The 23,354-nt window shown below is 55.1% G+C and overlaps 7 protein-coding genes and 1 non-coding gene across 12 annotated transcripts in view; 3 read left to right on the plus strand and 5 right to left on the minus strand.

Annotated features, from left to right (window-relative positions):
• The window catches only part of fam53c (family with sequence similarity 53 member C), an 8,299-nt gene extending 2,510 nt beyond the window's left edge, over positions 1-5,789 (plus strand). Inside the window, exons 2-6 of one of the 3 annotated variants that reach the window (XR_003671699.1) lie at positions 1,128-1,483; positions 1,548-1,605; positions 1,686-2,695; positions 2,781-3,393; positions 3,497-5,789. Coding sequence is in view for 2 of the 3 variants with exons in the window: in XM_028420781.1 (XP_028276582.1) it covers positions 1,599-1,605; positions 1,686-2,695; positions 2,781-3,071 (1,308 nt within the window). In the remaining variant the exon portion in view is untranslated. Of the gene's footprint in view, positions 1-1,127; positions 1,484-1,547; positions 1,606-1,685; positions 2,696-2,780 lie in introns of those variants that run through there. The other 2 variants (XM_028420781.1, XM_028420782.1) reach the window with 2 other exon arrangements.
• Positions 5,790-5,925: 136 nt separating this feature from the next.
• LOC114445684 (heat shock protein beta-11-like) lies at positions 5,926-6,799 on the minus strand. The gene has a single exon (XM_028420790.1). The coding sequence runs from the start codon at positions 6,782-6,784 to the stop codon at positions 6,098-6,100; it is 687 nt and encodes a 228-aa protein (XP_028276591.1). The 5' UTR covers positions 6,785-6,799; the 3' UTR covers positions 5,926-6,097.
• A 1,201-nt stretch (positions 6,800-8,000) lies between these two features.
• drc2 (dynein regulatory complex subunit 2) lies at positions 8,001-11,227 on the minus strand. Its single transcript, XM_028420780.1, has 8 exons — positions 10,692-11,227; positions 10,081-10,248; positions 9,840-10,009; positions 9,607-9,754; positions 9,408-9,533; positions 9,138-9,332; positions 8,933-9,049; positions 8,001-8,767 (listed from the first exon to the last, which is right to left on the minus strand). Exons 1-8 carry the CDS (start codon positions 10,818-10,820, stop codon positions 8,507-8,509), a joined length of 1,314 nt encoding a protein of 437 aa, XP_028276581.1. The 5' UTR covers positions 10,821-11,227; the 3' UTR covers positions 8,001-8,506.
• Positions 11,228-12,125: 898 nt separating this feature from the next.
• Positions 12,126-14,292, plus strand: LOC114445678 (early growth response protein 1-like). The gene is made up of 2 exons (XM_028420779.1): positions 12,126-12,619; positions 12,828-14,292. The coding sequence occupies exons 1-2, from the start codon at positions 12,424-12,426 to the stop codon at positions 14,069-14,071; spliced, it is 1,440 nt and encodes a 479-aa protein (XP_028276580.1). The 5' UTR covers positions 12,126-12,423; the 3' UTR covers positions 14,072-14,292.
• A 689-nt stretch (positions 14,293-14,981) lies between these two features.
• trnav-cac (transfer RNA valine (anticodon CAC)) lies at positions 14,982-15,054 on the minus strand. Its single transcript has one exon. It is a non-coding gene; the product is annotated as a tRNA-Val (tRNA).
• A 992-nt stretch (positions 15,055-16,046) lies between these two features.
• Positions 16,047-17,989, minus strand: LOC114445689 (nacrein-like protein C1). 2 transcript variants are annotated; one of them, XM_028420796.1, is made up of 5 exons: positions 17,319-17,989; positions 17,211-17,237; positions 16,471-16,684; positions 16,323-16,391; positions 16,047-16,202 (listed from the first exon to the last, which is right to left on the minus strand). In XM_028420796.1, exons 1-4 carry the CDS (start codon positions 17,347-17,349, stop codon positions 16,352-16,354), a joined length of 312 nt encoding a protein of 103 aa, XP_028276597.1. In that variant the 5' UTR covers positions 17,350-17,989; the 3' UTR covers positions 16,047-16,202; positions 16,323-16,351. The 2 variants fall into 2 exon arrangements, with proteins under 2 accessions (XP_028276597.1, XP_028276598.1); XM_028420797.1 differs by having other exon boundaries at positions 16,047-16,245.
• A 672-nt stretch (positions 17,990-18,661) lies between these two features.
• Positions 18,662-21,162, minus strand: timd4 (T cell immunoglobulin and mucin domain containing 4). Its single transcript, XM_028420791.1, has 8 exons — positions 21,020-21,162; positions 19,933-20,111; positions 19,705-19,867; positions 19,573-19,638; positions 19,428-19,501; positions 19,064-19,175; positions 18,949-18,976; positions 18,662-18,807 (listed from the first exon to the last, which is right to left on the minus strand). The coding sequence occupies exons 1-8, from the start codon at positions 21,078-21,080 to the stop codon at positions 18,723-18,725; spliced, it is 768 nt and encodes a 255-aa protein (XP_028276592.1). The 5' UTR covers positions 21,081-21,162; the 3' UTR covers positions 18,662-18,722.
• A 693-nt stretch (positions 21,163-21,855) lies between these two features.
• On the plus strand, positions 21,856-23,242 carry LOC114445690 (basic-leucine zipper transcription factor A-like). 2 transcript variants are annotated; one of them, XM_028420799.1, is made up of 5 exons: positions 21,856-22,083; positions 22,165-22,191; positions 22,589-22,802; positions 22,882-22,950; positions 23,042-23,242. In XM_028420799.1, exons 1-4 carry the CDS (start codon positions 22,053-22,055, stop codon positions 22,919-22,921), a joined length of 312 nt encoding a protein of 103 aa, XP_028276600.1. In that variant the 5' UTR covers positions 21,856-22,052; the 3' UTR covers positions 22,922-22,950; positions 23,042-23,242. The 2 variants fall into 2 exon arrangements, with proteins under 2 accessions (XP_028276600.1, XP_028276599.1); XM_028420798.1 differs by having other exon boundaries at positions 21,857-22,083; positions 23,087-23,242.
• The last annotated feature ends 112 nt before the right edge of the window (positions 23,243-23,354 follow it).

A 23,354-nucleotide genomic window follows, 5' to 3' on the forward strand; every position in this document is an offset into this window, starting at 1 on the left:
TTCATGTTTGACATGAAACGTTGGGCTGTATTATAACGACAAGTTATAACTGCTGACAGAGACTGATTAGCCGGCAGAGATCAATGATGTCCCTGGATGACCTTTAATGACATCATCTGTAGTCCCATGTAGCCACTTGTTAGCATGTAGCCTTTGTTCAGACAGTGAACAGTCATCAGTGGGATTCACTGTGTGGTAGAATAAAAACCTGCTGAGCTCCTGTTAACCACAGACCTGACAACACACACTGAGGGGACAGGAAGTGCTAACATGCTAACATTCAACACACTGAGGGGACAGGAAGAGCTAACATGCTAACATTCAACACACTGAGGGGACAGGAAGTGCTAACATGCTAACATTCAACACACTGAGGGGACAGGAAGTGCTAACATGCTAACATTTAACACACACTGAGGGGACAGGAAGTGCTAACATGCTAACATTCAACACACTGAGGGGACAGGAAGTGCTAACATGCTAACATTTAACACACTGAGGGGACAGGAAGTGCTAACATGCTAACATTCAACACACACTGAGGGGACAGGAGGGACAGGTTGTGTGTCTTGTGGTTTACCTTTACAGAAATGTGTTTCTGATTCTACTACCAGTGTTACCCACAGCGCCACCAAGTGCTCAGCTGTGATGCTAGCAGCACTCTGTGTACCCACTGAGCAGGGTGGTGCTGATGTTGAGTGGATGTGGCTCAGGAGGTGGCAGCAGATGATCAGAATGATCGTTGGAACTTTACATTGATTTGACTGTTGACGGTCTCTGTGGACGATGGTTGTGTGTTGTGCTTCCTGTTTCATCAGCGGAGCAGATCACAGACGTCACTTCGGCCGCCTCAGACGGTTCAAACAAGAAGCAACATGGCCGCCTCCAGCAGCTCAACCTGTGACGGAAGCAGTGACGTGTCATGGGATCATGCATGTTTCATCATGTGATGATAATAACGTTTAAACTACAGTGATGTGAATCTGTAGTTCTGAGGGGTTGTTGTTCTCGGACCCTCAACGTCTTGAATATGTCTTAAAGTGTCCTCGGGGGCGTGTCCTAAATTTGTATCCAATGATGTATGCTAGTCAGCTAGCTGTGCTAACGTCTCACACTCGCCTCTCCAGGTGCGTTGCCCAGGGAACAGCTGACAGCCGCTGCTGACGGTGATGCCCCTGTGAGACTGGGCGGGGCTACGCAGCCCTGAGGCGGTAAGGAGGAGGAGTCAGTCCCTCCCTCCCTCCCCCCTCCTCCTGCAGCTAAACAACCGGACAGACACACAGACAGCTGAAGCTCTCGTCTTCGTCCTCTTCCTCCCCTCTCTCCCCTGCTCTCTCCCCCTCCTGTTCCCACCTCCGTCCTGCTTCCCTCCCCCTCCTCCCCCCCCCGTCTGCCCCACCATGTTGTGGTCACACGGCTGCTGGAGAGTCTGAGGAAGCAGACTCTGGAAGGCCACCCTGCTCAGCCGGGGGACTTCTACCTGGTGAGTGCTACACCCGTCTCCACGCACCCGTCACAGCTGCTTCTGACATGTGTCTGTCTTTCAGTCCCTGCTGGACCCGAACGCCCTCGCAGAGTGTGGGCCCCCAGATGGCTTGATGCCTGGTGAGTGTTCGACCTCATGGGACCCACACGGCGTCCGCTGTTCTCTGACTGTGTGTGTGTGTGTGTGTGTGTGTCCTCAGAGAGCAGCTACTGGCAGCTCTGCCCTCCCTCCAAGTCCGGCCTGCAGGGGGGGTTGCTGAGCTCTAGTTTCCCCCCTGGCCCCGTGCCCCTGGTGCCTCCTGATGCACACCTGCAGGAGGGGGGCGACCCCCTGGAGGGGGCCGCCTCTCAGCCACAGCAGCACCGGACTCTGGCGCCCAGCACCTCAGCGTCCGAGCTGTGCCTCCCCGGAGCGGCGGCGGCCCCTGCTGGCCCCGGGCCTCCTCCCCCGCCACCCCCGCCACCAAAACGCCACTGCCGCTCTCTGTCGGTGCCTGAGGACCTGTCACGCTGCCGCTACACCTGGCGGCCCAGCGCCTCACGGGTCTGGACTCCTGTCAGCCGCCAGCAGTGCCACGGGGGGGCAGGGGGAGGGGTCACAGGCGGGGGTGCGGGGATGACCGGTGGGAGTATCGGTGTCGGAGCAGTGGGTGGAGGAGCCTGTCCGCTCCGCGCTCCCAGCTCGTCCCTGAACTCCTCGCTGCACTCGTCGTCCAGCCCCACCTTCTTCAGCCTGGCGCTGTCGCCGGACTCCCCGCTGCCCTGGAGCTTCCCCTGGGACCCCAGCGAGGCGGCGGCAGGGGGAGGAGCCTGCTGCTGCTTCTTTCCCTCCCCTTCCTCTTGCTCTTCCTCGCCCTCTCCCCTCCACCCGCCTCCCCCCCCTCAGAGGCGTTTCTCGCTCTCCCCTGTGCTTATCAGAGACTCGGCAGCCTCCACGTTCCTGCCCCCCCCTCCGGTGCCGAGCCAGGCAGCCGCACCGCCCCCGGGCCGCACCGCCGCTGCCGGGGCCACAGGGGGCGGGCCTGTGCCGGCCTCGCCGTCCTCGGCCTGCAGCACACCATCATCCCTGCGACGCAGCCTTCCGCCGCAGCTGCCGCGTTGTCACTCGCAGCCCTGCGACCTGCTGCTGCTCAAACCGGGTCTGAAGAGACGCCGCGACACCGACAGGCCCTGCGCTCGCCCCGTCCTGGATTTCACCAAGATGACACAGGTACAGGCTCGCAGACCGGTGGTCCTTTGTCTGTAGTGTTGGTCACATCGTCAGATATAATTTTCACGTTTACTTCCTGTTGCAGACCCGCAGCATCGACCCGCAGTGTCTGGAGCGCGGCGGCAGGCTGGCCTGCGGCGGCGACCTCTGCATGGGCATGGAGCCGTTCATGGGCGACTTCCGCGGCTCCTGCTCGCCGGCCGAGTGCCTGGGCAGGACCAGCATCGGACCTTTGAGCGAGAGCGACGAGGAGTGCCGTGAGGACGATGACGACGAGGACGGGGAGGAGGAAGCCGACGAGCGCGAGGCGGCGCAGCAGGCGGTGTTTGAGCGGGACTGTACAGAACTGGACTTGAACTTAATAGAAGAAAACTGACGTGTTTGTAAATGACAGCTGTTCTCTGTTTTTAATTTAGTTTCACTTTATAAATTATCAGACACCCCGCCCCCCCACTCCTTGCCACCAATCAGCAAGGCTCTCAGGAACAACACCTTCTCTCATTCGATGAGCTGACGACAGTGATGATCTGACTACCGGCGCCACGCCAGCGCCTGGTCCTTAGACGCAGGCGCCGAATGTCCTGATGAGGTGCCGACCTGAACCCGCATCACTCCGAGCGGAGAGACACGCTGCTGAGGGTCATGTGACCTCTGTGCGGTGATGCGTTCAGGATCCCATCAGACGACCCTGAGGGCAGGTAGCCACTGATGCTGTTGTCGACCTGAGTGTTTGCACATTCCTGTGGTCACACCTGTCACTGAACACCACGTGCTGTGTGTCTGTCTCTGTGTGCATGAAAGATGTCGCTCCCCCGGTGGTCATGTGACCCGTGTCCAGTTTGAATCCAGACGATCTGACGCCGCAGATGTGAGCCCTGCTGCTTCCTGCACTTCCTGTTCACAGGCGGGCAGGCAGCAGGGGGCGCTGCTGCTCAGAGAAGACTGCACGGTGTTTGTTGGTCTTCCCCTCCCCTGCATCACCACTTCCAGTCACTGTGCTGAGTCAAGCCAAACTTTAGCAGACATGGGCGCCGCCATCTTGGTTGTGTCTTAATTTACAATCAAGGTCCCGCCTTGTGCTCAGTGTAGTATCAGCAAAGAACATAGAAATCCACAGTGTGTAACTACTCAACCAGCCAGCAGGGTTAAAAAGGATTCGTGACACTGAGTAATGACGGACGCATCAACCATTTTAAAACAGGAGCATTAGCTTAGCTCAGGATTAGCATTAACCGCCGGCCAAGCTTTCAAAGCAGGAAGTCCAGAGCACAGCACAGTTTACTGGAAGGGGGGGGGCTTACGTCCATACTGCGTTCAGCCACTAGGGGGCGATCCCTTTGCAGATGTGGTTTATGAGCAGCCCGTCAGTGTCGTCTGGATTCATGCTGGGCTGTGATTGGCTGCAGGACGATGAGTGACTGTTGTTCCCTCCATGTTTTATCTGAACTCTCCGTTAACGACACAAACCGACCTTCTGTTGAGTCTCTCAGCGAGCGCTCACCTCACTTCCTGCCAGGCAGCCATTTTGTTTCTGAGATGACCCATCGCCACGTTCGTCATCAGTTTCGCTGTAAAGTGATTTTTAGCTGACTCGGTGATGCGTTCAAGGACACACAAACATTCTAGACATAAACAGGAAGCTGTGTTCAGGGTGATGTTAGCGGGTTGTTTCTACTGTACACTGAAGCACTGATGACTGGCCGCTCTCGCCCTCGGTCTGACCGTTACAGACCGGAGCTCCGGAAGTATTCTGTAAAACACTTCATGTAGGTGGCTGATCAGGACGAAGGAGCATCGTCTTCGTCAGTGCTGCTGAATCTGCGATCAGCTTCGGAGGTGTCCTGACAGCGGCCTGCCTGTGTGGGGCAGTGTTGCGCTCTGAGCCAGCTGCTGTTAAAGGAACAGTTCAACATTTTTCTGTGTGGATATTAGCCTGGTCCAAAGCTGTGCAGACACGGATAGCTCAGCTCCTTCATGAACTACAAGTGTCTTCCAGAATCCTGTCCAGTGAGTGTTAATCCCAACCCCGAGTTATTCCCAGCATATCAGGATTATTTTTTATTCACGTGTTACTGTAGTCGTTTGTTGCCGTCTGACATTAAGGAAGTCGCTGCTGGGTCCACACACTGCTGACGCTGTGCTAATCAGGTGTTAGCGCTAAGATAGAATCTTTAGAGCTGCTGTGAACAAAGACTACAGGTTAGCATCAGTGCTAAGCGCTAAAATGTTGAACTGCACCTTTACATTCACATTAAAGCTGCTTTCAGAGGGTCCTTCACATCCACACACACAGCGCCCCCTCCTGGTCAGGTCCTGCTTGGTCCATAACACCCAGCATAAGCCTTAACTCACCACGTTCTAGTATTCTGTAAATCAACAAGAGGAAAAGCCGAAGCGAGGCGTGTGGGGTTCCTGTGGTCCTCCTGGTCGTCATGGTTTCTTCATGTTTCTAATCTGATGTGTCTGAGCGCGACGAGCTGTGAATAAAGAAGGCTGGGAGGGGGTGTACAGAGTCTCAGACACCTCGTCTTTTAGAAATGTTTTCTATTGTATGTGATTTAAAAACACGACGACCACACGCCACATTTGAAAAGCAGTTTCTGAATAAATTCAGTTTATCGAGAATTATTTTACAAAGAAAGCGGAAACCCGGTGTCTGTGTCTGATTTCCTGCAGAGAAGGGTCAGGTGATGGAGGTGTGACCGAGCCGCGGCCTCCGGGCTCAGACTGGCGGGGTCAGAATGTGTAGTTCACGCTGCAGCCACTGGGGGCTGGCTCCAGAAGCGAGTCATTCCCCATAGACGCCCACATTAAAGTCTTCACAGCAGAACTGAGCCTGTTTACAGCCTGGTACCAAGAACCGGTCTGCAGCCGCCGCACCTGTAGGTGGCGCTGCTGCGGTGGAAACGTGTTTTCAGCCGCGCTCTTCCCTGGATGTGTTTTTTTAAATAAGGACGTCGTCACAACTTCAACCAATCAGATCCCAGATCAAACACAACAAGCCACTGAGGATCTTTGGAAGCTAGCCAGTAGCTTAGCATGTCAGCAGGGGAGTGCTGGGGCAACCAAACATCCCATTGGCTGTTTGTGACAGGAAGCCATGGTGGAGCGCCCCCTATGGGGATCTGACAGATAGATGTGTGTGTGTGTGTGCCTGCTGTGATCTGCTGTTAGCCCTGCAGGTGGCGCTGTAGACACATCACAGAGCAGGAGAATGACATCACACAGCGTTAAATAAACATGATTATTTTTATTCTAATAAAAAACGTTTCCATAACAAAGATATGTGAACACATCAGATGTCTCACTCGGAACTCTTTTCTGATCCCATGGACTCACACGAAGGTCAAAGTGCGTCATGTTCCACAGACACTGCAAAGATGGGTGAAAAGCTGAGAGGCCTCACTCTGTCCTCTCGGAGGGGGAGGTCCTGCTCTCTGCCCCCTCACTGTGGGAGGAGGAGGGGGAGTCGACAGCCGGGGCCGAGCTGAAGCTGATGGGGACTATCCTCTCCTTCCCGTCGGTCACGGCTCTGTCCCGCGGCGCCTGGATCTGCAGCCGGCCGTCCACCAGCGAGCAGGTGACCGCTTCGGGGTCGACGCCGTGAGGAAGATCGAACTCCTGCCGGAACTCCTGACACCGGTAGGAGTACGAGCCCCTCTGGTCCTCCTGCTTCTTCTCCGTGCGGCCGCTCACCCTCAGCTTCCCGCCCACCTGTTTCACTGACAGCTCCTCCGGGGAGAACTCCTTGGTGTCCAGGCTCAGGGCGAAGGTGCTGCTGTCCCCCCCCAGCTCCTGGAAGAAGATGGGCCTGAAGACCCCTGAGGAGGAAGAGCAGTGGTCGATCTCCTCGAAGATCTTCTGGTGCAGCTTCTCCATGAACTCCATGCTCTGCCTCATCTCCTGAATGTGGCGGATCATCTCCTGCTCCATGTGGTAGAAGAGGGGCCGGGTGTCGGGCCACAGGCTGCGGACGGGCCAGTGTAGGTCCAGGACGGGCCGCATGCTGATGGGGGACGGCTGGAAGACGCTGGGACACAACATCCTGACTTCAGAGGTGGAGGTCTGCTTCCAGTCTGCTGTCTGCATGCTGTTTATATACACACAGACACACACACCACCCCAACACACACACACACACACACAGCTGCCGGAAAGTTCCAGCACCATTCCTCTGACTGTGTGTGTTCACCTGCTTTATAAAGACCATGACCGAGTCCTGCTGCAGAAATAGAACAAAGCTGAGACGTGTTGGCATTTAGCAGCTGCACACACACACACACACACACACACACAGACACACACAGAGACACAGACACACACACAGAGACACACAGACACACACACAGACACACACAGAGACACACACACACACACAGAGAGACACACACACACACACACACACACAGAGACACACACACACACACACACACACAGAGACACACACACACACACACAGAGACACACACACACACACACACACAGAGACACAGACACACACACACACACAGAGACACACAGACACACACAGAGACACACACACACACACAGAGAGACACACACAGACACACAGACACACACACATACAGAGACACACACACACAGACACACACACACACACACACACAGAGACACACACAGAGACACACACACACACAGAGACACACACACAGACACGTCTCTATGAGGACCAGTGTCCTCCAGCCTGACTGACTGCAGTCCTTCATGTCTCCTGTTTATGATCCTCACAGGTTTATAAAGCTAATGCTAAGCTATCAGGCAGCTACAGCGCGGTCACATGACTACACCATCAGCACCACCAGGTCCACCCTCTGACCTCTGACCTCTGCTGCAGCACAAACACCTGACGATGTCCCATTCAGCCACTTTACTGTGAAATATCAAACACCAGTGACATGAGCTCAGCTCCGCCTTCCTCTGGGTTTAGATCCTGGGACGCTCTGAGCTCACCGCATCACGTCTATTTTTGCCGCCTGCCAGCTCGGTCCGGTCATCATCAGTGGTCTCAGCCAAGCAGCACCACAGTGGGCCATCAGCTCCAGAGGGGTGCCAGGTCCTCACTGCTGCACGGCAGCAAGAACATGGAGTAGAACATGGAGGAAAACATGGCGTCTGGACGCGCTCTGAAGCAGCATTCAGGCAGTGACACATGAACCAAGCTCCACGGTCCAGGAGACAAAGCATGGCCCCCCAGCCCACCTGCTGATGAATGATGTTCAGGGTCACCACGTCAACAAGGCAGCGCCACACAGAGGTGACATGACACTTCCTGTTTCACCTACTGCTTTATTTGTGTTTGTTTTACAGCTGTCCACCAGAGGGCGCTGCTGGCTGTGTTACACAGCACAGAGGGCTGAAGCAGTTTATACATGACCAGATACAGTTTAGTTTACAGTTTTGTTTAAATTGCTTACACACTAAAATGAAAACACCACAATTAACAAGACCCAACACTCAAGGAGCAAAACAAGGCTTTAAATGAACACACCCCATGAACCAATGGGTTAACCACAGACACCAGACACAAGTTCACCTGTCTGCAACAAAAAGGGACCACGTCAGAAGAGGAGGAAGAGGAGGAAGAGGAGGGGGAATCAGAGAGAACAGGGTGGAGGGAGAGGAACAGTGATGAGGCCCTGTGGCCAGATCCAGCTGGGCGGAGAGATGTATGGGTTGTTTTTGGACCGGATGTGATGTGGTGCAGGGTGAGCGTACGTTCAGGAAACATGTTTGTTAGACAAACCTAGAGAGAGCAGACCTTTAAAGGAGACATAACGACCTCCTGCTGCTTCACTGGGCGTACTTGAAGACGTGCGCCGCCTCGATGACGGTGCGGCCTCTGTCAGCGGGTGCTGGTGCGGCGGTCGTGGTCGGGACCGGAGCCCCGTACAGCGGGGCGGGATGTCCGTCCAGAGCGGCGCCATGCTGCTGCAGCAGGAGCTGGAGCTGCTGGTTCTGGCTGCTCAGCTCCTCGGCCTGCGTCCTCAGAGCGCCGCGGAGCTGCAGGGCGTCGTTGAGGCGATGCGTCAGCGAAGCCATGTCATCACAAACCTGCAGGCAAACACAGGGGTCAGAGGTCACTCTGCCTAGTTCATAGGTTTACACAGTGTCTGTGGACATTCCCACAGGAGGCAGGCTTAGAGCTGTGGACGCCTCCGGTCCTCAGGTGTCCCCACACAGTCCCCACACATCAAGTCCAACAGTGAGTCTGCCTACCTTGGCTGCTGTGTGCTTCCCTGCAGGGTGTGATGATGATGAGGATGATGACAGTGGTGAACATAGCACCCCTTCCAGCCTGCAGCACATGTCGGCGGCCCGCAGAACTTTCTCGCCCTGAAAGCAGAGCAGAGGCGCAGTGAGCGGCGCAGTGAGCGGCGGCGTGGCGGCACGGCAGAGGCGGGCCGTGGGTGGGGAGCTTCACCTTGAAGATGACGGCCTGCAGCTCCTTGGCGGCGGCGTCGCTCTGGACGGTGAGCTGGCTGAACTGCTTCCTCGCTGCGGCACGAGTTCGACTCATGTGATCCTGCAGCTGGTAAAACTTCTGAGTGACCTCCTCCCTGGCCCCGAACAGGTCCTGGTGCATCCGGGCTGTCTGGATGCAGCTCAGCTTGTCCCTCTGTGTGTGTGGGGGGGGGGGGGGTTAGGTGCTGATGGCGGCTTTAATGCTCTGTGGTGGCGTGTGGGCACGGACCTGCGTCTTCTTGGGGTTCCTCGGGTCTCTGCGGACGGCTTTGTGGTCGGCTGCTCGGCGCTGCCTCCGCCTGGAGGCGCTGAGGGCCTGCATGTCCTTCAGGAGGAGCTCCTCCAGCTGCGCCGCCTGTCACACACACACACACACCTCACAGCTCCAGTCTGACACACACACACCTCAGAGTGGTTCTGGGACGTACCGCCGTGTCCTCCTCTTCGTACTGATCCAGCTCGGTGATATACAGCGTGTGAATGGCGTCCATCTTCTCCTGGTCCCGCTCCTGTATCAGTGCAGTCAGGTCCTGCAGTCTCTGCTGCTGCTGCTCACCACCGCTCACGATCTGCTCCCTGACATCACACACACACAGTGTTACTGACCTGATGAGGGCGCGGCCTGTGGCGGGCTGCGGCCCGAGGCGGGCTGCGGACTGACCTCTCAGTGTGGATCCTGAGGTTGACCTCCTGCAGGGCCCCGTCCCACTGCTGCTGCAGTCGCCTCAGGTGTTCGGCCTGCTGCTCCCTCAGCTGGTCCAGGTGCTGCATGTGACATCGCTGCACCTGCGTCTCGTGACGCTCCACGTCCTGTAGGTCGCACACCAGCTTCTACAACACAAAGAGCCAGCACGTCAACACGCAGTGTGACGCACGGGGCGTGGAGGCGGAGCCACCGTCACCTTGGTGATGCTGTCCAGGTTGTCCAGCTCCCTCTCAAACGCCTGCCTGTGGACGTCCATGTCCTCACGCAGCTCGGCGCTGCGACTCTGGCGCAGGATGGTCCTCCAGTGCACGTGAAGCTTCAGCAGGTTGACGGCAGAGTTCCTCTGCTCCTTCTGCAGCTTGTCCTGGTGAAGGAGCAGAGGACAAGCTAACAGGCTAACACATCCACACAGACCTCCAGGTTTACATGCTGCTCACAGCCCAGGCACCGGGAGGAGGACCAAGGAGCGCTGGATTTATTTAGGGGCGTTGCTATGGAGATGACATGCAGGTAGTAGGAACCTGGTTTGTCAAATCAAAATACACAGCTACACATTATTCATTCATTCAAAGGAGCAGGTCTGTTTACATAGACACTTATATGTGATGAAGCAGCGCCCCCTTCAGCTGTCTCATGGTCCAAACTGGGGACCCTGCTGTGGTGGACCCCGCCGGGGTGGACCCTGCTGTGGACCCCGCCGGGGTGGACCCTGCTGTGGACCCCGCCAGGGTGGACCCTGCTGTGGACCCTGCTGTGGACCCTGCTGTGGACCCCGCCGGGGTGGACCGTGTGTAAACAGGAAGTTACCTGCAGGAACAGCGCGAGCATCTCCTCCTTCTTCTTCGCCATCTCCTCCTCCGCCTGCGCTCGCTGCTGCTGCTGCACCAGCCTCTGCTCCTCCGTCTGTCCTCCGCCTTTCTTCGCCTTCTTCGGCATGTCGCCTCTTCCTCCTCTTCCTCCTCTTCCTCACACCGCTGCCGGTTTGTTTTAACGCTTGTACTTCACCGCCGGGTAGAGGCAGCCTGCAGCCGTCGCTGTGGTGTGTCTGCGTTCTGTCTCCATGGCGACGGCCCCGTTTGCATGGCGGCCACTCAAGTGTCACGTGACAAGTTTGTGTTGACTCGTTTTTCTTCCGGGTCTCTGTGAAGCCCCCCGAGGCAGCTGCTGTGTGTTTAAAGCTGGCTGGGTCCGCCCGGGAGAGGAGCTGAGGCTGCTGATAGCATTAGCAAAGAAGCTACATGCAGCCAGGAGCTGTACCCAGGCCCAGGCCCAGCCCCGAGCCCTGAGCCCCGAGCCCCGAGCCCTGAGCCCCGAGCCCCGAGCCCGAGCCGGGACCGCTCCCTGCAGGGTGACACAAACAAGCAGAGACACACAGACCGTGTGTGTCTGTGTGTGTGTCTGTGTGTGTGTCTGTGTGTGTGTCTTTGTGTGTCTGTGGCTCTGTGGTTCAGGTCCCCACATGCACGCTCAGGTGTCTCTGTGTGTGTGTGTGTGTGTCTCTCTCTGTGTCTGTGTGTGTGTGTCTGTGTGTGTCTGTGTGTGTGTGTGTCTGTCTGTGTCTCTGTGTGTGTCTGTGTGTGTGTGTGTCTGTCTGTCTGTGTGTCTGTGTGTGTGTGTGTGTGGTTCAGGTCCCCACAAGCACGCTCAGGTGTCTGTGTGTGTGTGTCTGTGTGTGTGTGTGTCTGTCTGTCTGTGTGTCTGTGTGTGTGTGTGGTTCAGGTCCCCACAAGCACGCTCAGGTGTCTGTGTGTGTGTGTCTGTGTGTGTGTGTGTCTGTCTGTCTGTGTGTCTGTGTGTGTGTGTGTGTGGTTCAGGTCCCCACATGCACGCTCAGGTGTCTCTGTGTGTTCGTGGGTTCTGGCTGCAGGACGGGACTCGCTTTCAGCTCTGACAGGAAAACACCCAAATAAGGCTCGAGGAAGTGATGACGACGCTGGAAGCTCTCCATGTGACGTAGGGCCCGGGAACACGAGTCGGACCGTGACGTGTCTCCGGGGTTTCCGGCCATGGCGGCGGGCTGTGCTCCGGTCCGCGGCACTGCGGCTGAAAGCCGGCTGACCCACGACGCGCACAGAGCGGCACGGAGGTCTGGACCGAACCGGACGATCCACGGTCCAAAAAGCGGCAAACAAAGAGCAGAGAGGGGGCCGTGCGCCCTGCCTGCAGGTTCCCGGTCTGACCAAATATGGGCTTCCTGTCTGCCATATTTGGGGATCTACGTCACGCAGGAGTCTTTATAAAGCCGGGAATCCTCGCCGAGCTCCTGACAGAACTCAAGTTCAAGTTGTGAGCACGTGAAGCACGCGCCGAGCCCCCGGAACCGGACAGCCGGTGTTTGTGTTTACCTGATGACGCAGCGACTCCTCTGGTCCTCAGACACACGGAAATAACCGCTCGGACTCGCCCTCCAGCATTGGCTTCCTCCGAGCGTCACCGGCCCCAGCAGCAGCAGCGTCAGCCCGGCTCTCCGCCGGCTTCCGGAGCGGACAGCGAACAGCTCCCGGAGCGGCTCAGCTCCACCGCCTCCGCCTTCAGAGACATGGCAGCGACCAAAGCGGAGCTGCTGCTGTCCGCCCTGCAGATCTCCGAGCCGCTGCCCGGCTTCCCTCCGCCGCTCTCCCCGCTGGACGGATACCCGAAGCTGGAGGAGCTGCAGCTGCTGCTGAGCGCCGCGGCCGGAGGCGCAGCCCCGGAGGGAGCCGCGCTGCAGAGCGGGGAGCCCGCGGAGTACGGAGGTGAGGAGAGGGGAGGCGGGGGGAGGCGGGGGGAGGAGGGGGAGGTGAAACTGATGGAGGTTTATCTAAAGTTTAATCATTGTAAACAGACTGATCAACAACAGGAGGATTTATTGATTAACACTGGAGACTGTCCTATGACGTCAGCCAATCAGAGAGCAGCTGTGTTGTGATTGGTCTCTGAGCTGCTCTTCTTCTCTTCCTGCAGACTCTCTGGCTGACCTTCCAGACCTGCAGAGCCTCCCCCCTCTCACGCCCCGCCTCCTCCCTCTGGCCTACAGCGGCCGCTTCACCTTCGAGGCGTCCGGCTCGGCCTGCGGTGACAGCCTGTGGCCGGAGCCTCTCTTCAGCCTGATCGCGGGCCTGGTCAACGTGGCGGCACCACCCACTGTGCCCTGCGGCCTTTCCGCATCCTCGCCATCACCATCAGTGACATCATCATCGCAGCCGAGCTTCAGCTGCTGCTCTGCCGACGTCGCCTCCGTCTTCTCGGCGACGCCCACGTACACCAACGCTGCCGGCTCCGACACCCACCTCAGCCCTGCAAACTCCCAGCCCACCTTCCAGCCTCAGGGCCCTCCTCCGGCCTACCCCTCCTCCACCTCCAGGCTCCCCACACCCTCCTTGGTGGTGCCGATGCTCCCAGACTACGTGTTGCCACAGCAGCCGCAGCCGGACCCTGAGTTCAGCCTGAACCAGGACCAGAAACCTCTTCAGCTTCCACTCACACCACTTTCCACCATCAAAGCCTTCTCCTCCCAGATCCAGCCACAGCCCCAGGGTCCAACCCCCCAGGCCCACACGACCAAGCCCACCAAGCCCCGCAAGACCCCTGGAGGTCGGCAGTGCAAGACCCCCCCACAGGAGCGGCCGTACGCCTGCCCTGCCGACGGCTGCGATCGACGCTTCTCCCGCTCTGACGAGCTGACGCGTCACGTGCGCGTGCACACGGGCCAGAAGCCGTTCCAGTGCCGCATCTGCATGCGCAGCTTCAGCCGCAGCGACCACCTGACCACGCACATCCGCACGCACACCGGCGAGAAGCCGTTCGCCTGTGAGGAGTGCGGCCGCAAGTTCGCTCGCAGCGACGAGCGCAAGAGGCACACGAAGATCCACCAGAGGCAGCGCGACCGCAAGACCAGCAGGGCCCCCTCCCCCTCCCCCTCCGCCCCCATCGCCATCACCGCACCCTCCATCTACCCTGACACCCCCTCCCCCTGCTCCTCCTACTCCTCTCCTGCTCACAGCTCCTCCTCCCCCACGCCCTCGCTCTTCTCCTCCTCCGCCTCCTTCAGCATGCAGGCCGCCTCCCCCTGCTTCACCTCCTCCTCATCCCTGTCGCATGCCTACTCCTCATCCCCGTCCCCCCGCCTCTACTCCTCCTCCTGCTCCTCACCCATGGGGAGTCCTCAGACAGAGCTGCCGTCCCCGCACAGTTCCAGCATGTGCTGACAGGAAGGGAGTGCACGCTGCAGGGGGCAAAGGTCAGCGCAGCCTGTCAGACCGGACTCCACGGAGAGCCCCCGTCTTCTTTTAGGACACGCCTCTCTGCGTGTCACGTTTGTTTGTGTATATAGTGTTTACATGTGTTATAGTGTACATACCTGTGTTCACCTACTGTGTAGGATGTTTACATTCTTTTCTACTGAACAGAATAAAAAGTTCAAATCCGGCTGCTGCTTCTCTTTTTTCCATCTTCAGCTGACAGTCGTTCCAAATTATATGATGATTATAAACCTGAGAGATCAGAACACAAATCATTTCTAGGACTCTTTGTAAGCCAGTGTGAACCACGTTTTTCTAGAAATTCAATTTTAAATTCTGCAGATCTGAAAAATGAAGCAACACATAAAACCTGAACAGTGCACCGGCACATTCCTGGGTGTGTGTGTGTGTGTGTGTGTGTGTGTGTGTTCAGCAGCCAATGGGATCAGTCTGTGTCAGCAGCAGCTCGGCCTGCTCCCTGCAGGAACAGCAGCCGCGCTTCAGTCCAGATATGGTGCTTCCTGCGGCTGCTGCGGATGTCCTGACACCCATATATGGCCCTTCCTGCTGACAAGCTGCCCAGACGTGTGTGTCTGTGTGTGTGATGTAACCAGACAGGCTGGGGCAGCAGGTTGGACCGGAGGACCCAGAGGACCCAGAGGACAGCAGCTTAAACTCAAAGTGTCTGATGTTTAAAACCAGCAGTAAAGTACATCAGTGTCCTGAGCCTCGTGGTGTCCGCAGGAAAAGTAGCAGCGGGGCAGTTCACAGTCAGGTGTGCGGACGGATACAGTCGGTGCTCCGGTGGGTTAAACGGTTAGCCTTCTAATCACGTGACGACACAACAAGCAGAATAACCTCAGCAAAAAAAAAAACATGTTTCCGCCCGGTTTCGAACCGGGGACCTTTCGCGTGTGAGGCGAACGTGATAACCACTACACTACGGAAACCGTGCTGTCCCTGCCCTGTTCCGTGTGCTTATCAACAGTTTAAAACTGGGTGGAAAAAGTTTCTCGCAAACATATTTGTTTAATTGGCAATTGATTGATTATTTTATATATTAATATAAAGAGAATAATCACTTTATCATTTATATTCAGATTAAACAAAAGGAGCCTAAAAGCAAGTTTTTGTGTAATCTTAATGTTAAAACCATTTACAGTAAAAACTATGGACAGAGCTTCCGTGACGTCACCCGTTTGTTTCTGAAGAGCCGTTTTGAGGCTCGGTGGGAGGTTCCGGGACGTTGATGACCGCCGCCATGTTGGCAGCGTCACGTCAACTAAAACTCCGATTATGGACAAAGAGGGGGAGCACGAGCGGGGTTTAGGGGGGCGGGCGATCGTGGAAGCAGGAAACTCACGTTGTGATACGTCAACTGTCTGTCACTCAAGCGGCAACGCCCATAATTAGGCGTAATTTTAAGTCCGAATACCATTGAAACGAGTGAGTTGTAAAAAAATTCACCCCCCCTACAATTGACACTAGAAGAGAACCTATCATCTGAGACCAGAGTGGTTTTTGTACCAGGCTGTAAACATGTTCTTTTCTGCTGTGAAATCGGCCATTTTAACATGGGAGTCTATGGGAAATTACTCGCTTTTGGAGCCAACCCCCAGCTGTTGCGGCGTGAATTACAAGTTTTGACACTTCCGCATGGGCTTCAACTTTGAGCCCCGAAGGTTGCCGCTTGGTTAAAACAGGACCTGCAGGGCGAGCGCCACAACGCTATAGTGGCCATGAATGTAACTGCACCCGTACTGTTACTGAGAATGAAGGGTTAATGAAGTTAAGCTTAACTGACTCTGAGGTCACCGGTTTGAAACCAGGCAGAAACAGCTGGACAGGGGGTCTCTGTGTCTGGTTATCAGTGTCTCCTGTTCGGAATGATTCTTCCACACAGCAGGGGGCGCTGGAGAGAAGCAGCTACACAGAGTCAGAGTCAGTGTGATGCTTCTCATTGCTTTATTGATTCTAACAGAAGGAACCAGCAGGGGTCAGCACCAAGTGACCCAGTAAAGGCTCAGATGTCACAGTGTCCTCATGGAGACTGGTTCAGAAGGACACGTCTTTACAGGGACGTTTGGAGCCTCTTTGACTGCAGGTGTGGAAGACAGAGACAACAGTAAGACAACCAGGGTCTGTCAATCAAAGCACAGGACATCAGGTCAGACACTGTGTGTGTCTCTCTGTGTGTGTCTGTGTGCGTGTGTCTTACCCTCCAACATGTCCACTTGCTGTCTCCCATTAAATGACAACTTTCCCCAGGTCTCCTCCGTGCTCGTCTCTGTGAAGAGGGACACAGTTACTCCTCAGACCCTGCACCAGCATCAAAGATGGCGGACAGACAGTGAATGACCTCTGACCTCAGTTTCTGCAGTGCTGGTCCATATTTGGCCTTCAGCTCTGCCACTCGCTCCTTGATCTGCTGGATCACTGCTGCACGATCAACGTCTCCATGATGTCCATTGTTCCCATGATGTCCATTGTTCCCATGATGTCCATTGTTCCCATGATGTCCATTGTTCCCATGATCATTATTGTTCCCATGATGTTTATCATTTGCAGACGACTCTGCAGCTGCACAGTGAGGAGGAAGAGGAGGAAGAGGAGGAAGAGGAGGAGGAGCACCAATCAGACGCTTTCATGAAGAATCACACAAAGACATCGTCTGCTGCTGGGAACTGTCCCAGGTTAGCCTGTGCTGAAAGCTAGCCGGCTAACAGCTAACCCACTCAGACAGCATTTCTGACAGCAGGCTAGCTATAAGCTACACTGCTGTTTACAGATGCTAACATTAGCCGCTAGGCTAGCATCACATAGTAATAGATTACTGACTGACACACACACAGACAGACACACACACAGACACACAGAGACACACAGACACACACACACACACAGACACACACACACACACACACACACACATACAGACACACACACAGACAGACACACACACAGACACACACAGACACACACACACACACAGACACACAGACAGACACACACACACAGACAGACACACACACACAGACAGACACACACACACAGACAAAGACACACACAGACAGACACACACACACACACACACAGACATCTTTACCCAGAGCGATGAGTGTGATGGCCAGCACTGGAACACACAGAGTTTGTGGTCAGATTTTGTACAGTGTTGTGTTGAATAAAAACACACTTCCTGTGCAGTGACACTCACCGGCCAGCAGGGTGAACCTGAGCTTCATCATGTTGGATCCTGTCGTAGGAGCGAGCGAGAAGTTTCTCTTCAAGGAAGCTGAAGAAGCTGAAGTGTGGTCTGAGAGCAGCCGACCTTTTATAGTGTGACAGAGCACGTGTGGCCGCCGCCGGCCTCACGGCGAGCTGTGTGTTCATGCAGAAACGCCGCCAGCCTGTACCTGCCTTTAAAAGTCAATGTTTGATGAGGATCTCCCTGAGGAGCTGGTGGAGGCGCAGACACGGATCTGTCATCCAGCAGGTCTGCAGCGTGTGCTCCAGGCCTCTGCAGCTCACAGGTGTGTCAGTGAAGGCCTCACCTCGACCTGCTCAGAACTCAAACACAGGTCCATGTCCCCCTCACCAGTGTGTGTGAGCATGGCGCCCTCCTGTGGTTGGCTGATGATGGCCTGTGCATTAGAGTCACATACAGCAGACAGCTTCATGTTGGAGGTCCCGATGAAGACGCCGGCTGTGAGCTGTCCTCAGATGTCTCTGGGTTGGATTTAACCCTCGAGGCTTGTTTGAATCGACTGCACACAAGGTGGAAACATGAACATTAATACAAGTGCAATGAAACGTTATAGATATTTTCTCACTGCGTCTCATGTAACATGAAACAGAGAAGTTCTGACACACACACACAGACACACACACACACAGACAGACACACACACAGAGACACAGAGACAGACAGAGACACACACACAGAGACACACACACACACACAGAGACACACAGACACACACACAGAGACACACACACACAGAGACACACAGACACACACACAGAGACACACAGACACACACACAGAGACACAGACACACACACACACACACACACAGAGACACACAGACAGACAGAGACACACACACACAGAGACACACAGACAGAGACACACACACAGAGACACACACACACACAGAGACACACACACACACACACAGAGAGAGACACACACACACACACACACACAGAAACCTTGTAAGTCAGCTCTGCCTCCATCTGGTGGTTGAAATGTGTAGTGTTTGTTTGCTGTGAGGATCAGAGTGGATCACAGACTTGTTTATAGTGGGAGTCAGTGGGCTCAGACATACTGTGCTGTACCTTCACCTACTCCTTACAACAGGGTAAGCTGTGTTTTCAATTACGCAGAACCTCCTGACCACGTGTCATACACTCGGCACCTGAACTGAAATGTTAAGCATCAAACTCCAGAGTGTACACATCTGGACCCTCAAGGGTTAAACTTGTGTTCAAACAGCTGTTCAGAAGCTGCCCGATGACCCCCCCCCCCCTCCACACACACACACTCAGGCGCTGACGGGCAGTTCTGCTTTTATTGTCTTTATTGTGACACACAGGAACCAGCGCGCAGCTCGGAGCTCTAGTCCAGAGTGTAGATGTTCTCCTGAACGGGCCGCCTCATCCGGATCTCGTAGATGATGTGAGGAGGTCCATCAGTGGAGAAGCTGGAGGACAGACAGCAGGGCAGACTCAGTGCACGTCACATGCTCCAGAAAACCACCACAAACACACAGCCCAGACTTTCTAGCTTCAGCTCCCTCAAAATGTCCCACAATGCATCCTGCCGCGCGTCACACTGAACTCACCAGCTGGGCTTCAGGGCCCGTCTGTAGCCTGCGGCGGAAACAAAGACATGAGTGAGACGTTCAGGGACGACAAGCCAACAGCTGCATTTCACAACCTGTGATGGAGACCACGTACGTCTGAAGGCCAGCAAGAGGAAGACCGAAGCCACGACCATCAGGACGCTGAGGGACAGGGACAGGACGGGGACGTTGATCTGCAGGGACAGAGACGGCCGGGAGTCCTCCACCTGGCCCAGAGGCAGAGACAGACAGAGGTTACTGCGGGTTCTGCTGTACACAGGGCACTGGTAGAGCCCCAGGTGGACACCGGAGGAACTGCAGGTTTGACACTCTGTGTTGGCGCCCACAGTTCCATCGTCCAGCAGATGGCGTGCTGTTCCCCAGCCGGTGGACCTTTATCTTTGATATGAACCAGGAGTGCTAAGCTGGAATCTGTGAGGGTACCAGAAACAGCCCGGTGGAGGTCAGTGACGACTTACGGGGACGGAGTGCAGCAGGGTGGAGTTCCTCCTCAGGAGGTCCAGCTGAGACGACAGCCGGGTTTTCCAGTTCACTACGAAGACACGCAAACCGCTCAAACAGCCGCAAACACAAAGAGCGAAGCTCCACCTGTCCCCAGCTCACCTGTGGAGGTCAGAGGCTCCGTGGCTGGGTCGGGTGTCGTCGTCGTTGGACGAGTGGTGACCAGAGCTGAGGAGGGAAACCAGATTAGCCGAAGAAGCCACGATGCAACGGTGCCGAGAGAACGCCGCTCACCTCGGACCACGCGCAGGTTCATGATCACCTTTTTGTCGTTGAACAGCCCGTCGATGTCCACCCTGCAGCAGTACGGCCCGCTGTCCGTCCGCCTCACACCGACGATGTCCAGGTCCATCTGTCCGTCCAGGACGTTCCCGGTCAGCCGGTACCGGTCCGACACCTGCAGCAGCAGCAGGGCGGGGTGAGAGGCTGAAGGGACGCAGCCCGTCAGTGTCAGAGCCTCACCTTAGAGACGACGCCGTGCTCGTCCGTCTGCACCACGATGCTGCTGCACCAGAAGGTCCCGCAGCCGCGGCCCCAGCAGACCCGGCTGAGTCCAAAGCGCTTCACCGAGTACTGACAGGACAGAGAGGCCATGCCCCCCTCTGTCACTTTGAAACAGGAAGCAAGAAAAAACTGTTCCCCTGCAGCACAAGGACACACACAGAGCGCACAACACAATGTTCAGTACACAAAACAACGAGAAACACACAAAGGAACACGTGTGAAGCAAAGACACTGGCTGCTGTGTCCACACCTGCAGTCAGAGAGTGTGTGTGTGTGTCTGTGTGTGAGAGTGAGTGTGTGTGTGAGAGAGAGTGTGTGAGTGTGTCTGTGTGTGAGTGTGTGAGAGTGAGTGAGTGTGTGTGTGTCTGTGTGTGAGTGTCTGTGTGTGTGAGTGAAAGTGTGTGTGTGTGAGTGAGTGTGTGTGTCTGTGTGTGAGTGTGTGTGTGTCTGTGTGTGAGTGAGTGAGTGTGTGTGTCTGTGTGTGTGTCTGTGTGTGTGAGTGAAAGTGTGTGTGTGTGTGAGTGAGTGTGTGTGTCTGTGTGTGAGTGTGTGTCTGTGTGTGAGTGTGTGTGTGTCTGTGTGTGAGTGTGTGTGTGTCTGTGTGTGAGTGAGTGAGTGAGAGAGAGTGTCTGTGTGTGAGTGTGTGAGAGTGAGTGAGTGTGTGTGTCTGTGTGTGTGCGTGTGTGTGTGTGAGAGTGAAAGTGTGTGTGTGTGAGTGTGTGTGTGTGTCTGTGTGTGAGTGAGTGAGTGAGTGAGAGTGTCTGTGTGTGTGAGAGTGAAAGTGTGTGTGTGCGTGTGTGTGTGTGAGAGTGAAAGTGTGTGTGTGTGTGAGTGTGAGTGTGTGTGTGTGTCTGTGTGTGAGTGAGTGAGTGAGTGTGTGTGTCTGTGTGTGAGTGTGAGTGTGTGTCTGTGTGTGAGTGTGTGTGTGTGTGTCTGTGTGTGAGTGTGTGTGTGTCTGTGTGTGAGTGAGTGAGTGAGTGAGAGTGTCTGTGTGTGTGTGAGAGTGAAAGTGTGTGTGTGCGTGTGTGTGTGTGTGTCGCCCCACCTGACAGAATGAAGAGGACAGAGATGACGGTGCGATGTGTCCGAGGCGAGATGGCGGCCATGCTGTCAGCGTGTGAGTCCAGTCAGAGCACCACAACAGGACAGTGTGACTGGAGGAGGGGCGCACAACACTGTGTGTGTCTGTGTGTGTGTAGCTCAGTGCTTGTTAATGTGTGTCACAATGAAGGCAGTTTAAAGCAGGAGGCGTGTTTACACAGAGACACTGGACAGAAAGACTTTGTGTCTGCAACACACACACAGACACAGACACACACACACAGCTACACACACACAGACACACAGCTGTGTGGAGACGTCTCCTTTCAGTCCCGTCCTGTGTGTCCCCGTCAGGCCGCGGGTACAAACAGAAGTCTTGTTTCATACACAGCTGTTTTACATGAAGGACGTCCTGAGTTCACCTGGATCATTAAACATGAATAACTCACACACAACGTGTTCAGAAGCAGCTTAGAGTCAATGAAAAGAAAATATTGATCCAGAGAAGCTGCTGGATAAACACACACACACACACACAGAGACACACACACACACACACAGAGACACAGCTACACACACAGACACAAACAGACACACACACACAGACACACACACACAGAGACACACACAGACAGCTACACACAGACACAGAGACACAGACACACACACAGAGACACACACACACACACAGAGACACACACACACACACAGACACACACACAGCAACTGTACAAAGCAGCACAGAGACACACCTGTGAGCTGCAGAGGCCTGGAGCACACGCTGCAGACCTGCTGGATGACAGATCCGTGTCTGCGCCTCCACCAGCTCCTCAGGGAGATCCTCATCAAACATTGACTTTTAAAGGCAGGTACAGGCTGGCGGCGTTTCTGCATGAACACACAGCTCGCCGTGAGGCCGGCGGCGGCCACACGTGCTCTGTCACACTATAAAAGGTCGGCTGCTCTCAGACCACACTTCAGCTTCTTCAGCTTCCTTGAAGAGAAACTTCTCGCTCACTCCTACGACAGGATCCAACATGATGAAGCTCAGGTTCACCCTGCTGGCCGGTGAGTGTCACTGCACAGGAAGTGTGTTTTTATTCAACACAACACTGTACAAAATCTGACCACAAACTCTGTGTGTTCCAGTGCTGGCCATCACACTCATCGCTCTGGGTAAAGATGTCTGTGTGTGTCTGTGTGTGTGTCTGTCTGTGTGTGTGTCTGTGTGTGTCTTTGTCTGTGTGTGTGTGTCTGTGTGTGTCTTTGTCTGTGTGTCTGTCTGTGTGTCTCTGTGTGTGTGAGTCTGTGTGTGTCAGTCAGTAATCTATTACTATGTGATGCTAGCCTAGCGGCTAATGTTAGCATCTGTAAACAGCAGTGTAGCTTATAGCTAGCCTGCTGTCAGAAATGCTGTCTGAGTGGGTTAGCTGTTAGCCGGCTAGCTTTCAGCACAGGCTAACCTGGGACAGTTCCCAGCAGCAGACGATGTCTTTGTGTGATTCTTCATGAAAGCGTCTGATTGGTGCTCCTCTTCCTCCTCCTCTTCCTCCTCTTCCTCCTCACTGTGCAGCTGCAGAGTCGTCTGCAAATGATAAACATCATGGGAACAATAATGATCATGGGAACAATGGACATCATGGGAACAATGGACATCATGGGAACAATGGACATCATGGGAACAATGGACATCATGGAGACGTTGATCGTGAAGCAGTGATCCAGCAGATCAAGGAGCGAGTGGCAGAGCTGAGGGCCAAATATGGACCAGCACTGCAGAAACTGAGGTCAGAGGTCATTCACTGTCTGTCCGCCATCTTTGATGCTGGTGCAGGGTCTGAGGAGTAACTGTGTCCCTCTTCACAGAGACGAGCACGGAGGAGACCTGGGGAAACTTCTCCTTTAATGGGAGACGGCAAGTGGACATGTTGGAGGGTAAGACACACACAGACACACACACACACACACAGACACACACAGAGAGACACACACAGTCTGACCTGATGTCCTGTGCTTTGATTGACAGACCCTGGTTGTCTTACTGTTGTCTCTCTGTCTTCCACACCTGCAGTCAAAGAGGCTCCAAACGTCCCTGTAAAGACGTGTCCTTCTGAACCAGTCTCCATGAGGACACTGTGACATCTGAGCCTTTACTGGGTCACTTGGTGCTGACCCCTGCTGGTTCCTTCTGTTAGAATCAATAAAGCAATGAGAAGCATCACACTGACTCTGACTGTGTGGTCCAGCTGGTTGTTGAAGCTGTTAGATTCTAATCGACAGCAAAATGATACAGAAAGGGCGGAGGCTTTAGTTCCAGTTCTTGGCCACAAGATGGCAGT

This window comes from Parambassis ranga, chromosome 14, assembly GCF_900634625.1.
Source record: "Parambassis ranga chromosome 14, fParRan2.1, whole genome shotgun sequence".
Taxonomy (NCBI): Eukaryota; Metazoa; Chordata; class Actinopteri; family Ambassidae; genus Parambassis; species Parambassis ranga.